The sequence below is a fragment of the Rhinolophus sinicus genome, chromosome 2 (genome assembly GCF_057876585.1).
Source record: "Rhinolophus sinicus isolate RSI-liver-muscle chromosome 2, RSI-T2T, whole genome shotgun sequence".
Lineage (NCBI taxonomy): Eukaryota > Metazoa > Chordata > Mammalia > Chiroptera > Rhinolophidae > Rhinolophus > Rhinolophus sinicus.
Window position 1 is genome coordinate 113,647,412 of NC_142502.1, and position 18,306 is coordinate 113,665,717.

An 18,306-nucleotide genomic window follows, 5' to 3' on the forward strand; every position below is an offset into this window, starting at 1 on the left:
ATTTATGGGCATAGAGTTATTTGTAATATTCCTTTGTCGTCCTTCTCATGTGTAAAGGGCATATAATGGTATCCACATTTCAGTTTCTTATATTTTTGTCTTCTTCCTTTTTATTCTTGGTCATTCTCTCTAGGGTTTATAAGTTTTATGGACCTTTTTGAAGCATTAACTTTTGGTTCTATTGATTTTTTTTTCTATTTTTTCAGTTTTCTATTTCATTTCTGTTATTTTCTCCCTTTTGTGTATTTTGGGTTTAATGTACTCTTTTTCTAGCATTTTAAGGTGGAAACATTGATTATTGATTCGAGACATTTGTTTTCAAAATAAGCATGTAATACTGTAAATTTCCCTCCAAGTAGTGCTTTAGTTGCAGCCAACATATTTTGGTATGTTGTGTTTTCATTTCCTGTTGATTCAAAGTATTTTACAATTTCCCTTGTGACTACTACTTCGAGCAATGGTTCTTTAGAAGGTGGTGTTTCATTTCAAACTATTTAGGGATTTACCAGATATGTCCCTATCACTGATTTTTGGCTCAGGTGTGAGCTGCATGCAGTGTCTCCAGCTTCCGAGACTGTCTTCTCATTTTAACGCGCACTCGGCCTTTCACAATTTTTCAGGGTTTTAGCTGAACTCATTTTACTGTCCTGTGTGGTAGCCTTATCTTCCCATTCTCTGCTGTGGGTGAGCCAGTACTCATATCCCATCTCTCCTTGGAGATGCTTGTCTCGCCCTAGATTTGGGGCTAGTTGATACACAAACTTAGTTGTGGGTTCAAGAAAACTTGTTTTGTTGTTGTTGATAATGCAGGAGAAATGCTCTTTCCAGCTTTCTACATCCTAAGGTGAAGCCAGAAGTCTCAATGCCATGTATTTTGAGCTACACTTTGGGGGCTGTTTTAGAGTTCTAGCCATAAAAGCAGAATGAGAGAGGTTGATGACTTTACATACGAAATACATTTTAAGGCTTCATTGCAGACAGAACTGTAATCGCAGTCTTGAACTTTCAAGCAGCCCTATTGTTTTGTTGTAGTAGAATTTTATTTTGCTAACTACACTGACATTCTCAGTCTGCTCAACATAACAGGAATGAGTTCTTGCACATACTGTCACCCCTGCTTTCTTTCCTAATGTAAGTTCCTGGCACATTTTGTGCCTTGTGTGAATGAGTGACGGGTCATGGGGTTGAGATCTGGGCTTATTGCTTCTTTGGAACAGTCAGTTGCTGGTTAGTAGCATAGTACACTTCATTTCAGCAGTTGTTGAAGGAGCAGAATCCTGGGAGCCCAGGTGTAGCATGGGGGTTTTAGGTTGGTGATTGACAAAGATACATGACTGTCGACATCTAATCTGAAGACATCTTTTTTATTATTTCCCACTGCTAGATAGTTTGGCTGATTTAAAACTTAATCCTTTAGGAGGGAAAAGCTAGTTTATTGAAATGATTCTAAGTTGTTTGTTTTAGAGGATGTTAGCTGTCTAATTGTAGTCAGCATGGTCTGATTCTTTTTGGTTACTAATTTAACTTGCTTTATTGCTGTTCTTTTTTCAGAAAATTCTTCCAGGAGGAAATACATCGTTCGATGTTGTTTTTCTTGCAAGAGTAGTAGGAAATGTAGAAAATACTTTATTTATTAACACATCTAATCATGGGGTATTTACCTACCAGGTAAGAACCAGAATTAAACAATTTATTTTGTAAAATACAGTCATTATCCCTGACCTGTCATATCCCTGACCTTTTAAAAACTCTATTCAAAAACTCAGGGATAATAAAAAAAATGCAAGAGTTTAGACTTAGAGCATTTTTATACCTACTGTTGTGTCTGTCAATATCCCTGTTCAAATAGGACTGTGATGTTAAACCTACAGCTAAAGTGGCAAAAGAATAGTAAAAAAAATTTTCACACTGACTCAATTTTTTTTACTTTTTGGACACTTGTAAAGCATACTCAATAATAGTTTCAAGATTAAACATACATACCTGCTTTTCTTAGTAAATATATTGTTTAACATTTTTTATAAACTTATTTCTATGTATAGTTAATGTTTAGGTTATTAATGAAAGCTACTATTTTGTGAATGAAGATTTTTATAACCAAGGTTATCAAGATTATTACGAATAATTGTTTATGGCACTGTTCCCCATACTTTACATGCACTTCTGCCTGTGTTGTAGGTACTATTATTATCAGTCTCCTAGAAAGGAAGGTGAAGCTTATAAAGGTTAAATAATTTGCCCAAATCATGCTACCAGTAGGTTGGTGAGCAGGTATTGAAACCCATGTCTTTGTAAGTAGAGACCATCGTGTTAACCACTGCACTCTGCCCATGGAACACAACTGTCGCACTATCTTACTTGACAGTTTTTTACTTTTGTTTTTGAACATTTCTTCTCCAGTGCTCAGAACACTTCCTGTATTTTTAAAATTAGTGTCGGAGTAAACATTCCATTTTAGTTATAAGTAGATCTTGTGCTTATTTAATGTGAGTAAGTCTTTAATGGTTGTTTAGTGGCAGTAGGTCACCTTTGGAAGACCTGTATAGGTGACTAACTGTGGCGCTGTGTAGTGACACTCACTTAACACACACATGCTGAGTAAATGAAGGCTGTGCTAAGAATACGAAGACCTTTGCCCTGCAGAGGCACCCCAATGACCTAGGTAATCGTAGCCAGTCTGGACTACCTGAGGGTCATGATCAGGTTGTTCTCACAGTGAGACTCAGTTGCCCTAACTGTATATCAGGTCTGTCTCCCTCTCTCCTGTCCGCTGCCATCTTCTAAACTGTCATCGCCTGTCACTGGATTACACAGTGGCCTTCTAACTGGCCTTCCACTCCTCCCCAACCCCCCACAGCCCATCATTCACTCTGTAGTCAGGGTCATCTCCTTGGAACCTGAATCAGATCTAGTCAACTTCCCCATGTAAATCCTTAAGTTTCCCCATTGTTCCTCGAGCAAAATGTAAACTTCCGACCAAGACCAACAAGGGGCTGAGACTTGACTCCCATTGGATCTCCTACCTCCTCCCATGTGACTGCTCTTCACCTTCTTCCTGGTCTTCAAACAAGCCATTTGCCTTTATGCGTCCCCTTGCCTGTATCCATCTTTCAGGTGGCAACAGGTCACGTCACCTCCCCAGAGAAGACTACCCTGACCACCCTCTAAAAGAATATTCCGTCCTCCCTACCAGCAGTTACTCTGTATCATATTGCCCCTTCTTAAAACCTTTTTTTGTTCTTACCTAGTCTGCCCCTCATACTAGAACTTACGTTCCTAGCACATCGCAGGCACTTAATAAATGTTTGTCGATTGGGGGACCGCTCACCCTGTGTGCCCGACCGTGCACCTTCCCTCCCATCTGGGAATGCCCTGGGTCTGGGCTTCATATTTGGGAAACCATCTGAGTCCTAGATCCATCTTCTGAGAGTTTGAGTAGGGAAATCTTTTTTTTTTTTTTAAAGTTTCAAGTGCACAAAACAAAGTAATAGACCTTTATCATTTATATCCCTTACACTGTGAGTAGGGAAATCTTTCGATTCTCTATTTTCTCCTCTGGTCTGTCCCATGACTTCATGAAGCACTGCTATCATTTTAATTTCCAGTGTATTACAGAAATCATTTGAAATGCGCATATATGTATATACATATATATATTAAATACGCAGCCAAATCAGATATAGAAACTACACGTGGACTCTTTAAAGGGAGTTAAGATTTTTTCATCTAAATGAGACTCACCAGTGTTCCCCAAATCAATCAGTTATAACTGTAAAAAAAAGTTACAAAAGCAACTCAGATTGCCCTTGTTCTTCTCTGAAACAGGTATTTGGTGTTGGAGTTCCGAATCCTTACCGACTGAGGCCGTTCCTTGGGGCCAGAGTCCCTGTGAATGGCAGTTTCTCACCTATAATCAACATACACAACCCGCACAGTGAGCCTCTGCAGGTGAGTCCGTGATGGCGATTCTGAGTCAGCATCGTGTGATGGGAAGGAAAGCTTAGCTTCCGTCTCAGCTCATTGTGATCGTCAGGACTGTGTAAATAACGGGCTTCTAAAGCTGTATTGAAAGGGGTGTTCTTTTAATGCGTCTTGCTGTGGTCTGGATTCTGGACTACTGAATTTTGGGAACCATTTTTAAAACAATTATGGCTTCTCTGGTGTTATAGTTTAGGTAACTCTGTATTAATTTATGAAGAGTTTTTGGCTACATAAGGCTCCTTCTTTTCTTGCCTGTAAGCTCTTTCTGGTCCAGTGTAAATTTTTAAAAACATAGTTTGTACTGTTTCTGATAATAACACATTTTTGGTGATGAGAGCCTGGAAATTGAAGTACAAGGGAAGGGTAACAGAGAATCATGATGAAAAGCACTTACTTTTTATTTAAAAAATCCAGCTCCTTATCTTACCCAGTCTTTTAGCAGTAATTGTTTTCAAATTAGAAATCCCTGATCATAGTTCCTGTCTCTTCCACTGTGGGCATGGCTGGTGTCACTCTTTTAGATGTTTCCCATAATCCCCACCCACATCCCCAGTGACTTCCAGCTATACATAGGCTCCAACTATAGCATCTAGTTATGTTGTCTGTGTTGGGAGGAGAGATGGGTGCTTTCCCAAATGGTGCCTAATACCCACACCCAGGGCCCCCGAGTTCTTTAGGACCAACACTGAAGGATGTTACGTGGCTTGAAAATAAGCAATGGAGGGAAATGCTATATATTGTGGTAAACTGTGGCAGCCAAAATGGGTTTTGTCATGCTAGAACCCCTGGTAGAAAACTCATAAACAGTGAAAGGGGAAATGAGGAACAGGAGATTTGCAGAAACTGACTTGTAAAATGCGTAGGAATTATATGCTAAAGTAGCATGAATGGGGTTTCTCCCCAACACTTGGCTGACATTGGATGAGGATAGCTACTAATAAAAATACTCTGCCACAATTCACATTGTTTTGAGTTAGATGTCATCATCACAAAAGAGGGAAAGCTCTGTGTCCTACTTTTAAAAGTGAAGTGTTTCCGTTTCTCATCACTGTCATTTGTGTCCTTTTGCTCCTTTGGTTAATGGTGTATTTTCCCCTCTTCTGGCTAACTTTTATTACAGATCTATGCAGAAACCACATAAATTCTTGCTACTTTTTTTTTTAATACTACTTTCAGTCAAAGACATAAAAAAACATGTTTTTCATCCTGCCAGACCCACTGCATGAGTTGACGTACTGCGGTAGCGGTGGTGGCCGTGTGGCAGAGCCCCAGTGCTCCTTCTGTGTGGTGGCCAGACCAGACTCAGGAGCCACTTCCTGCTGGAAAGATGGGCTCACAGACTCAGCAAGTGGGGACAACCTACAGTTGTTCCAGTGGCCTTACCGTCTGTGCCTTCTCTTCTCAGCTTTAGAGTCACCAGGCTATTGGCTAGAACGATTTATCTCTTTGAGTTCAATACTGATTTTTTTCTTTTGTTCATCTAGTCTCTTTCCAGTTATATATAACATTTTAATTCAAGAAGATTTGACACAAATGAACTTTTCACCAACACACAGGAGAGTAAATAGAAAACCAGAGTTGCCCTCTTATAACCAGTGTAGAATATCCAGAAAATACTCTTTTTGAGGGAAAATATATTTATCCAAATGCTTACTTGATAGCCTTTTTTTTCATTGCGGCATAATTGACATACAACATTATATTATGTTAGTCTCAGGTGTACAGTGTAATGATTCAGTATTTGTATATATGGGGACATGGTCACCACGATAAGTCTAGTTACCGTCCATCACCACACATAGTTACACATTTTCTCTTGTGATAAGAACTTTTAATATCTACTCTTAGCAACTTTCAAATATGGAAAACAGTATTGTTAACTGTAGTCACCACGCTGTACCTTGCATCCCCAAGACTTATTTTCTTCCTGGGGAAATAAATGTTAACAGTTCAACAAGTGTGAAGCAAAAGTCCCCTTGAACTTCCTACTTTCCAATCCAGCACTGTCCAGTGGACCTTTCTGCGATGGTTCAAAGTTTCCCTATCTGCTCTGTCCAGTACAGTAGCCACTAGCCACCCGTGGCTGTTGAGCACTTGAATTTGTGGCTATGGTGGCTGAGGAACTGAACATTTCATTTTATTTAATTTCAGTTAATTTAAACTTCAGTGAGCACATGTCGCTGGTAACTGTTGCGTTAGCACAGCTCCAGCCCCAAGGCTTCCTCACAGACCCCATTCACGTGACCTTGCGTATGTCACATCCAACCTTCCTGTGCGTGTGCATGTGTATAGGTAGGCATACAGAAGTAGACACTCTTTGTGGGAATTTTTAACGTAAGTTCTGTGTAGATTGTTGGATTTCTTTTTTCCTAAACTTTACTAATTTCAGATAAATAGCACTGGACTAGACTAAAAATCAGGAATGTGTCACATACTTAGTTTTAATGTAATCTTTCCTTTGATTTTATAATTTAGCCTCTTTCTGTCCCTATTTCCTTACTTATTTTCCTATTATCAGTAGTCTACCTTTCAGTCTTCTGTTTCTAAACATTGTTATGCTTGTTTCCTTAATACTTTGGAAGGTTAAATGAAATAATATGTGATGTTTTTTGGCTTTTCAGAAAAAGTTCCATAATTACCCCGTCAGTTAAGGTGCTACTACTATTAATACCACGGGTATTTAGGGGAACACTGTACGAAATTGGAAGGCAAGTAATAATGCTGAGAAAATCTTAGCTCATTCGTCTCCACCCAGTGCTTCTCTTACACCACACACACTGAAAATCTTCAAGCTTATACTAATATATTGCTGTTTTTTCCTGCTTTGTCCTTTTTTATATACACCTGGAAGACTTCTGTGATGAAACAAGTGAAGGTTTCCCCCCATTCTCTTATTACTTCACCCCCAAATTTGCACTTAATTAAATACATTATTTCTTATTAAGAGATAGAGTCACCTGCATTTGTAGGAAAGTCTCCAGCCATGTGACCCATTCAGTTCTTAGGTCTGTACCTAAGAGAAAGAAAAGCAGATGTCCACACAGGCTTACACAATGCCACATTCACAGCAGCTTTATCTGTAATGACCAAAACCTGGGAGTGACCCAGATGGTCATCATTAGGCAAATAGGTTAAAAGCTGTGGCATAGCCATTAAATCAAAAAGAAATGAACTATTAATACACACAACAACTCGATGGATCTCAAAATAATTACACTGAATAAAAGCGGTCAGACACCAGAGTACAGACTGCAGTTTCATGTCTATAAAATTCTAGAAAATACAAATGAACCTAGAGTGGCCTAGAGTAGCTCAGTGGTTACCTGGGGATGGGAGCAGCAGAGAAGGACCAGTGGGTTGCACAGGACATGAAACAGGGATTTCGGAGGTGGGGGGTGACAGGAATGTTTCCATCTTAATCACAGCGGTAGCTTAATGCCTGTGTACACAGGTCAGACTTCATCAAGTCGTACACTTTATGGTACATCAGTTACCCTCATTAAAACTGTTAAAACACGAGTGTAGGTACAGGCCACAGCGGTGTAGATGGTAGCTGTGATTTTGCCACCTGGGGGAATCAGATGTTTTCAGACCATGTTAAAATGGTTGCGTATGTCTCAGAATAACCTCTTCACTGTTTCTCAGTTATAGTAGTTGTTAGAGCTGCTGTAGATCTTGTTATAAATGTGTGAGTAAAGAACACTTGTGTTGCTGTAAGAAATACAAAATTTGTATTTCTAAAATTTGATAATTTCCATAAAATAGTGTATGTGTCCTATGGATGGATTTTCTAAAATCCAGTCTCTGAGACAACCACACTGTTTCTAAGTTTAATATTTCAAAGTTACCTTGTTTTCGTTAGAAATACCACCATTGCTTACACATTATGGGCCACTAACTGGTGATATCACGTGATAGTATCCTACATTTGTATCTGTAAATGTGTTCACATTTTTCATGGTAAACAATTCGGGTGTCAGATTTATTTCTGTATAACAGCCATCACGTGTATAGAGAATATAGTTTTGAACTTAACCATCAGATGCTCTTTTGTCATAGGTTGTAGAAATGTATTCTAGTGGAGGTGATCTGCATCTAGAACTTCCAACGGGTCAACAAGGAGGCACCAGAAAACTGTGGGTGAGTGCTGACACGTTTCTTTCACATGTGGCCACACCAGAAAATGCTTAACTCCTTATCACCTGAAGAAATATGGCTGACTTTTCCTTAATTATTGTCTTAACATTAAATTTATATAAAGTATATTTGAAAATTGGGTGAGAGAGTAAGAGAAAAGTTTTAAGTAGTAATTTCTAGAAAGATCAGTGAACAAAATTGGTGGGAGCTTTAACCCACTTGTGAGGAAAGGAAGAGATTTCAACTGTTCTTTCTCGGAATTACATTGGTGAAGTTGTCTCTGAATCTAATCGTTTATAATATGCTTTACACTGAGATTTTAAAAAAAGAAAAAATCTCCTAACCTGTGGGAAGGATCCTTTCTATTTTTGAAGGTAGAGAATTGAGCATTCAGACTTATTCTTGGTAGAGGAAATGCCATTTGCAGAGGGAACATAGTCGAGCCCTTGTAATGACTTAGGAATGTTTAAATTCTTGGATGATCTACGTCATTCTTTAATATTGTTGAATATTTAATAATAGTTTGTGTCAGTGCATAGAGAGCCGCTTTTTCATAGAGAATGCTAGGAAATATTAACAAAATTAGTGACTATGTAGCAACTACCTTCTTTGTAAGGGTTCCTTCCATTGGAGAGGTGATTTTGGTGTGTGTGCTTAATGTTTTCCGCTATGCTTTAATCAGAGGGGAAAGACACAGCGAATGTGGTTCTTGTACTAAGGTCACTCCCAGGGCTACCCAGCCATTACTGGAGACACACTGACTAGACCACGACGAGTACATCTGACGATCAGCATCTTTATGAATTACTCTGTTAAAACAAACACACATAGCCTCTTGAGTCTGTCTTCTGACCAGTCTCAACCAGGGAAGGGATGTGGAGGGGACATTTTTAGAATGTTGAGTTCAACATTCAGAAACAAATTTGTTGGTGACTGGCTGATGACTACAATACAGAAACACACTAGCTGGTAGAAATATGTAATGACAGTCCATTGATATCCTTTCACAAAATGTTTTACCGTGAAATTATGTTATTATTTGAAAAGCCTTTTGGAAAAATAATGTATAAAACAACGCTTCATAAAATTAATTATACGCTATTACATTTGTATTATATTTCTAGATAGAACTACGAACTGACTATGAAATATAATAGGTATCTAATAAACATAAGAGAATTCAGATTTCTAATTAGTTAAGAACTACTGTGTTTCCCCGAAAATAAGACCTAGCCGGACCATCAGCTCTAATGAGACTTTTGAAGCAAAAATTAATATAAGACCCGGTCTTATTTTACTATAATATAAGATCAGGTCTTGTATAATATAACATAAGACTGGGTCTTATATTAATTTTTTGCTCCAAAAGAAGCATTAGAGCTGATGGTCCGGCTAGGTCTTATTTTCGGGGAAACATGGTATGATGAATGGTAGCAGAGAAGCGTGATGTTTTAATATTCCCAGTGGCTACAAGAAAATATACAGTGATTGTTTTTCCTACAAAGTTAGAGTAAGAAAAATGTCAGTTGGCCTTGACTTCACCCAAAGTCCATCTTAGTGCATGAGAAAACCCAGAGATCTAAGTCAGCTCCCTAGAGATGAGTGAGCTGGATGAGTGGATGGTCCCTCTCTAGTGGCCCCAGGAGGGTTCTAATCACTGTTTTCCTACTTTGGGACTAAAAGGTTGAGAGTAGAGGTTAGTGAAGAGCAGTAAAATCTAAAACACAGAGATATCCTAAAATATCCCAAAAGGTGGTACAAATTCTGATGGTCCCAAGGAAGCCAGATTGTTCTAAAACCAGGAAAAGAATTACGCCTCAAAAAAAAGATGTTTGTCAGTGAGCCTTCCACCTAGTGTAGGTGTGAGTGTTCTCTTGCTACAGACCTGAGAACTGATGCTATCTTTTCCACACCTAGAGCCTTCCTGACCCAGTTGATAAACTGGGATTTGCTTGGGAAGCTTTGTTTTGTTAGTTTTTAAATGAAAAGGAAGCAGTGTCTAAGCTGTCTGCTTATGATGTAAAGAAACTCCTGCAGACTTCACAAAGCTTTTCCCTCTGATGGTGACATTTATATTGGTTAGAGAACTTCAGGCCTGAATTACACCCCTATGCACCACCAGCACATGAAAGAACCACTGATTTTATAGATTAATTCTACTTCTTAATGACGCCTTTGGAACTGACAATTCAAGTTTTTCACATTTTTAACATCCTCCCAAATTGGAATGTGTGCTAGTCAGTGAAATATACTTGTTTACTTAGTGTACTTTTTCTTAGTAGTATATATAATAATTACACATCTTTCAGTAGTGTCATCTTACTCAATAAACCATGGTGGTTTTGCAGCATTACAAAAGCTGTGCTACATTATGGTCTGTTAACTTGTCAGGAAATTCCTCCTTATGAAACCAAGGGAGTGATGAGAGCCAGCTTTTCATCCAGAGAAGCGGATAACCACACAGCCTTCATAAGAATAAAGACGAATGCTTCGGACAGCACTGAGTTCATCATTCTTCCTGTCGAGGTTGAGGTTACAACAGGTCAGTGGAAAACTGCACGTTTGTTTGGTTTGTTTTCAATACATCTTACTCTGGCAAAGTGAAATATCATTGTTTTCTTTTTTTCCAAGCTCCTGGAATTTATTCCTCAACAGAAATGTTAGATTTTGGTACACTACGAACACAAGGTAAGAAAAGAGACTGTGTCTTCATGGGTCTTAAAAAGAAAATCGCTGTTCATTGCTACATGGCTCTACTTTCCTCTACTGTAATCCGGCTTTGAAAGTGCGTTCTAGTGGGTTACGTGACCTTGTAGAAATCTACTTTTGGGAACCGAGAGCCCTTGCAGGTTATATGTACCCTATTCCTCTGGGGGATACCATCACTTACCAGATGCGGAAGCGAGGCCATGGGATAACTTAAGGGAAGTCTTCTAAACACAGGATTGGAGCAGGAGGTAGTTTCCCAGTTTTGTAATCCAGTCCCTCACCTACTTCTAGATTTTTATTTAGGTATGGATTATTCAATTGCATTATAATGGAATAATGTTAAAAACTTGTCCCAGGTAGTCAGAGAAAGAATTCACAATCTAAAGTTGAAAACAATCGAGTTAAGGGTTTGTTAAGGAAAAAGTAACAGTACAGTTATGCTGGAACTACACGCGTTTCAACTGCCCGGGGCCACATACATACACGCGGACTTTTTTCAGTAACTATGCAGTCGGCCCTCCGTCTCCCGGTTTCGCATCCACAGAGTCAACCAACCCACAGGTCGAAAACAGTATTTTTGATCCGCGGTTGGGAATCGGCAGATGCGCAGGACTGACTGTAGCCATTGTTCTAGGACATTTTCTGTATCGAACTTGAGCCTCCGCAGGGTCCTGGAACCAGCTCTGGTGGGTCCCGAAGGAGTGTCGTTAAGTTTCCAGAGAGTCAAAAGTTATACACAGATTTCCGACTATGTGGGGGTCGGCACCCCTACTCCCCATGGTGCTCAGGTGTCAATTGTACTTGAAATTTGGAATGTCAATGGCCCATATGTAATTAAAATTTGGTTGTCTGGGATTAAAGACCCATTTTTGAAAATTAGAATCAGTTTTAATATAATTTCACATTGCACATTTTTAATTTTATTTCACATTCTAGAACAGATTTAATCTGATATTTAATATAGATTCTAACTTGCTATAAAACACACCTTTTTAAGAAATACTTCTTTTTCTTAATTTTAACAGATCTACCAAAAGTTTTAAATCTTCATTTATTAAATTCAGGAACAAAAGATGTACCAATAACAGTAAGTTTTTACTTATTTTTTTTCCTAATTTATATATCCTTTGTTTTTAAACTTATGACAGAGTTAAAAACAATTGAACTCTTGCTGTAATGGAATTCATTTTGTGGTGATCTGGTGACACTTTGGTTCTGAGTGTGATGTGAGAAACTGTTCTGCCTCTAACCACCTGATTTTAAGGATGAGAAGGGAACATAGAGGATCTTCTCCAAGCTGAGTTTGAACCGAAGTTCAGGAGGTTCCTGTTCAGGCAGAATCGTATGAGAGGCCTCTGGGAGAATTCTGGTAGATAGATTCCTAGGATCTGTGTGCCCTGTGCAAAGAAAAACAGGTTATATACTCTGTTTCCGCGGAAATAGGACCTAGCTGGACCATCAGCTCTAATGTGTCTTTTGGAGCAAAAATTAATGTAAGACCCGGTCTTATTTTACTATCAGATCGGATCTTACATTAATTTTTGCTCCAAAAGACACATTTGCTCCAAAAGATGGTCCAGCTAGGTCTTATTTTCGGGGAAACACGGTAGGATTCTATCAGGTTGGGTCGTTAGACTTAGTGTATGAAGCAAGAAGTAAAAAGGGAGAAAGAAAACACTCAGAGGTGTTGGGAAGAGAAACCATGAAGCCAGGAAGGATGGTGGGTAAGGGCGTGCTGTTAACATTACTCGTAAGTGCTGTGCCCAGCTGGCAGCAGTGGTAGTTACCCTAGATTGTGTACTGTAAACTGGGGTCCCCCTCTTCCTCTCACACATACAGGTAGGTGGCTTTTATGCCTTAGTGGAATTAGGGTGCCATGAGATGGTTTTAGGCCAAAAAAAAAAAAATAAAGACAGGGATATCTAAATTTGGCTTAGTTACAACGTCGACCCCTACTGAGGTCCCCAAAGTACATTCAGAGGGAATCGTGGAAGAGGAAAGCAGTACATTTTTATTATAACCTGTGCTGATCAGAAACCCAAATTCAGGGAACTGATAAAATGAGCGACCGACTGGGCTTCCGACTTCCATCAGGGGCCTTTGTCTGTCCGCGGCCAAACCCAGAGTTACCAGCAGGTGGCGCAGTACAGACCAGAGAGAGGAGAGCAGACGCGGCGCAGTGAGGCAGCCCAGAGGCCCTCACCCCACGCAACCGCGTTTTAATGCAGTGACCTTGCTCACTAGTGGGCTGAGTCCGGGTGGTGCTCTGTTAGGTGGGAGAACTGAGCAGGCGATATGGGCGTGAGGGCTGGAACTCTCCCACCTGGAGTCCTGCCCTCCACTGCCATGCTCCTCGGGTCCCCAGAAGCCTGAGACCCTTCCACAGATGACCAGGAACAGCTGCTTTGACCTGGCCAGCCTAGTACCGTGGAAACAAAGCCCCAAAGCCGTGAACAGCCGCAGCATTGTCTCTTGTTCTTACCTTTCTTAACAGTAATCTTAGTCTATAGATTTCTCTGTGCTCGCTTTCAAAAATATATTCATCTTTTTATTTGTTGACTTGATTATTTTCTTTAAATTCAGTCTTTTGAATGATTATCATGGAAATTTCTATGGAATGAAACTCTTCGTGTTGTCCAGTAGTGACCTTTTACATAAGGAAATACTCCAGTGAATATTTCTGTTGTGCAGTTTTTTTGTAATTACTATTTATAGCAATAATTATATTTTTCTAAAAATGTATGCATAATGCTGATTGTTACTACTATATTGAGGGTTAGTGATTGGTTTTGGCTCTTTAATCTGTATTGAAATTTTCGTGAGTCTATAGAAAAATGAGCAAAATAACAATATAAATGTTTATAAAAATATGAGTGTGTGTATGTTAATATAAAGTTATAAACACCCTTTCAGGAGAGGGACTATTCTGCGATAATATACTTATTTCTTTGTTTGATGTTAAAATATCCATTATTTTATGCCAAAAACTAGTAGAAGGTTGTTTTTATAGAATGAATTGGGAAGTGTGTGAAGGAAGCTTTGCGGTTCACTCTTCTTTAAGGTGCACGGGAAGTCATCCCTGAGGCCATCTGGGCCCAGGCTTGCTTGTGGGAAGTTTTAAAATTACTACCTCAGTCTCTTCGCTTGTTTCGGGTCTATTCAGATTTTCTGTTTCTTCTTGAATCAGTGTCGGTGTTTATGTCTTTCTAGGAATTTTTTCATTTCATCTGAGTTATCTAATTTGTTGGCGTATCATTGTTAATCGTATTTTCTTACAATCCTTTTTTTTTCCTGTGAGATAAGTAGTAATGTTCTTTCATCCTTAATTTTAGTAATTAGAGTCTTGACTATACTTAAAATAACATTTTGGTCAGTCTAACTACAAGTTTGTCAATTATGCTGATTCAAAGAACTAACTTTTGGTTTTATTAATTGTCTCTATTACTTTTCTTTGACATTAAAATATTATTTATTTTATGAATAAAGGTAGTAGATAGTAGGACATTCTCCTTCCCCTGCCACCCACATCCTTATTTTTACAAAAGAAAACTTAGAAAATCTTTGTTGGACTCCCCTCCACAAGCATAAACACACACATACACACACATTCTAGAGTTTGCCAGTAGGTGAACTGCAGAGACCTAAGAATCACTGCTCTGTTACCATTTTAAAATCTCACTTTCTACCCAGAGTTGTGATTGTTTTTGTTCGAAGTTTTCTAGTTTAGTATATCGGGAGTTTCCTGTACTGGAGTGTAATTCTTCTGCCAGATTTGCCCAGGTTGCTTTGGCTGTAACCTACTTCTTTGGACGCTGGGTTTCTTCAGCCTGTTGGCTGCCTGGAGCATGTCTCCCTGCATACGTGGCGATGATGCATGCACACGTGTGCGCTCCCCCTCTCAGCCCTTCTCCTCCGCGTCAGGTCACTGAACTCCACAAAGGCCACGGCCGAAATGCCTCTGCAGCTGTGGACCACAGTGTCTGGCTGGAGGACAGACGCTGGCTGGGTGGATACCCTACCCTTGCCTCAGCTGGAGATGTCATGTGGCTTGTGGTTCTTGCGTGTAGTGCATGCTGTGTGTCCCTGGTTTCTCCAGTCTGGGAGGCCATTGCGCAGAACAGGGTCAGAATGGGGACTTTTGTACTTGTTGGGCAGACTTCAGGCCTGCAGTCGCTTCTCCAAATGGGAGGGTTTAGAGGTTCAGTGGGCAAGTGCCTTTACGTAGCCCAAGTGGTCTGGTCTAGCTTTTTGCATACATGGAATGGATGGAAATGAATGTCCTTTTCAGTAAACATTTTCTAGGAAAACAAAATTAGCAACTAATCCTAAGAATGTGAATGAAAAGAAATGTAGTATTCAATGTCTTTGTGACAGGGAATGAAATAGGCCCATTTTCCTCTCTTATTTGCTCTCCTATGTGTCAGGCGCCATGCAAGGTGGTTTTGTACATGGATTCCCTTATTTCACAGCAGTCCTATAAAGTGCACACAGCCTAGTTTTTAAAATAGGGAAAATGAGTCAGCTTTTCAAGGGACTTACTCAACTATAAAAACTCCAAAGTTACGTGACAGTATATTAGGTATACAGTGACAATCCATACATCATTTTCATTTTCATTCAGTGTTTCAATTAAAAACTACTGATCCATGTATGTGTCTGTATATGTACATCTGCAGCTACCTATGTATGTGTTTTTTTCTATTATCTAAAGCCTACACCCAGCCAGAGTTTGGGTAGTTTTGTCTTATTTCCTCATTCATTCATCCCTTCCTTTAATAAATATTTAATGAGCATCAATTACATGCCATCTCCTGTGCTAAGTACTGAGAACACAGCCATGAATCAGACAGCCAAGGTTTTACGGCATCATGTTTTGTGAAAGACGTGGCGGAGGGAGTGGTTTAGATAGGATTGTCTGAGCAGCTGCCGGTTGAAGACATAACTAAGGACTAGGAGGTAGGCAGAAAGTGGCAGACAAGTGTTCCCAGCTCCGGGAGCTGAGCATGAGGCAAGGGCAGCTTTTGATCTGGTGAGGGACAGCAGCTGAGGTGAAAGTTCAGGGCTGGAAAGTCACGCCTGCTGCCTGGGGCTAGTGACCAGTTTAGGTGTTATTGTAAGTGCAGCGGGGATCACAGAATTTGAAGCATTTCTGTGTTGTGAAGAGCTACTGGAGCCGCTTTGTGGAACGACCCACAGAAAGTTAGAACTCTGATGCAGTGGTCCATGTGAGGTGCTTCTCGCCTCCCCAGCCAGAGGACACGCCATCTGCCCCAGAAACGGAGTTATAAGAGCCCCCTAAGGCTTCTCCTGTCTTCTGTACAATAAGCCAGACTTAGAGATGGATGGATGTTAGGAGGGCCTCGGCCTTCCTCCTCTTTGTCACAAATGCGTAGTTTGCCTAAAGCTGGAGGTTTCAGATTCCCCTTCAGGAATTCAGTCTCCTTTCTAGACAGAGGACTGCTAAAGCAAGCAACTCCAAATACAGGTGCCTCGCCTGGTAGTGGCAAGGTGCACAGGTCCAGGCCTTCCTGGTGTTTATCGTCTATGGTGCAACTTCGAGGATGGCTGTAAAACTACTACTTGTTTTACCAGTATCAGCTTGATAAAAGCTGCAGCAAATTGGTGCAGCTGTTGTGTACAGTTATTATGCACTGAAAAGTGATTTTCCTTGTTTGCTCAAACGCTGTTGTCAGTCGTTTCCGTAAATGCCGGGCCCTGGGGCTCCCTCCACAGTTACTGCACACTAGTCGGGTATGAGTGTCGTGGGAAAACGCTGGAACCATATTTAGAACATGTGAAGGCTGCCTTTCCTAGGAATCTTCCCATACTGTTTCCGCTTCTTGATTATTTTTAAGCAGCACTTAGTGACTGATACTGAAACAGACATTAGTATATAAATATGTTTATTACAAGTTAATGATTATGCATTATTTTTCATTTAAAGCCACCAGAATAAGCCAACTATTTAAGTATTTTGTTTTGCATTGATTTTGTTTCCTAACTTTTCTGTTAACAGCGTTTCTGTTAAAACCCTGAAAATGGGTTTTAACTGATTTTGGGGGGTTTTATAATGGTAATACGTGAACATTTCAGACTATTTATGTAAAATGAGTCAGTTGACTGTTTACTATTGGTGCAGCATGTTTTAAGGTAATGATATTGAATTAAAATTTCCCTCTGGTAAGGAAAATCTTAAAGTGGCATTTCATGTGAGAAAAACATTCCCTCAGCTTGCCTAAGCTCTTACTACATGCAGTGATTGTATTTTAATAAGTACCAGTGTTTAGCTCTTTCTGGCATGGCGCTGTGCAGGGTGAGAACATTCCAGAAGTGCCGTGGTGGACACTTCCACGCAGTCTTTGGGCATGTCTGAGCGGTGAGAGTCACACTGCTGCTGTCACAGCCCGCACAGCCGCGTCTTCTGTGCAGGCCCTCTGTGCAGTCCATAGCTTTCGAAGGTCTCCTCTCTGATAGTCTGGACCTCAGGATGTAAGTCACTAATTTGAACAAACAGCAAAATTAATTGAATCACAAAATTTTGTAGATAGATGGACTCTTAGAAAACACCTAATCTAATCCCCTAGGATTTTACAGGTGGAAAAGCTCTGCCCAGAGTGGCTGGGCAACTTGCGCAAGCTCACGCTCGTGGTTAAATAGTTAAGACGCTCTTGTTGCCTAAACTGATCACTGCATTGTCACATGTGCCTCTGTCCTGTTTCCCTCCTTCAGAAGTATTTGCATGGCAGTATGGGGTAAGGGGACAAATGAGATGTTTTAGCTTCCAGTGCGCACTGCTTTGAACACACACGTGCATACACACACACATACCCCTTGAAGGAATGAAGAGCTGTACTTTTTAAGTGGTTGCTGGTACCAGCAAGCTTCCTGATAATAAATACATTGTAATAAGTACATCTCTGTTAGAGATCCAGAAGCACGTGAGGAGTTGTTCTCAGACAGGGAGGAAGAAGAGTCAAGTGCAAAGCTGTGAGGACTTGGGGCACAGAAACCTGCAGAGCCCTCCAAGGCCATGGTTCCAGGCCCAGCTAGACCTGCACGTGGCCCCGGGCTGGCCAGCAGTGGGCAGGGGGAGCAGCTCTGCCCTTGGTGGGAGCAGGCAGTGTCTGTAGTCCCTGTGCAAAACCAGCATCCTTCCCTGGGCTCCAGGCAGTGCAAAAGGGACGCCTTTTCTTCACACTCTTCTCAGGTACTTCTTGTGCCTTCAAGGACCTGCCCTTTGTGCAGTGCAGGCCCATCCCACCTTTATGAGAGCAGAAGGGGAGGGCGGGGAGCCAGGGCTGTTGTGACCTGCAGGGTCCTGAGTGCCCACGTTGGCACACGTTCTTGAGACTGTCAGAGGGACAAATGTTCTCAGGGGAACTCCAACCTTTGGCAACAACTGTATAAACCCCTGAACATTCCACAAAAACCCTCGATGGGTTTTGAGACCAAAGTAAGATTGAGGTGAAATTCTAAAGG

At 40.5% G+C, this 18,306-nt stretch overlaps 1 protein-coding gene across 3 annotated transcripts in view; it reads left to right on the forward strand.

Annotated features, from left to right (window-relative positions):
* Nucleotides 1-18,306, forward strand: part of TMEM131 (transmembrane protein 131) — a 178,125-nt gene that overhangs the window by 99,876 nt on the left and 59,943 nt on the right. For all 3 annotated transcript variants that reach the window (XM_019716511.3, XM_019716512.3, XM_074332565.2), the window contains exons 6-11: nucleotides 1,552-1,668; nucleotides 3,826-3,948; nucleotides 8,041-8,121; nucleotides 10,510-10,660; nucleotides 10,750-10,806; nucleotides 11,853-11,914. In XM_019716511.3, coding sequence (XP_019572070.3) covers nucleotides 1,552-1,668; nucleotides 3,826-3,948; nucleotides 8,041-8,121; nucleotides 10,510-10,660; nucleotides 10,750-10,806; nucleotides 11,853-11,914 — 591 coding nt within the window. The remainder of the gene's footprint in view (nucleotides 1-1,551; nucleotides 1,669-3,825; nucleotides 3,949-8,040; nucleotides 8,122-10,509; nucleotides 10,661-10,749; nucleotides 10,807-11,852; nucleotides 11,915-18,306) is intronic.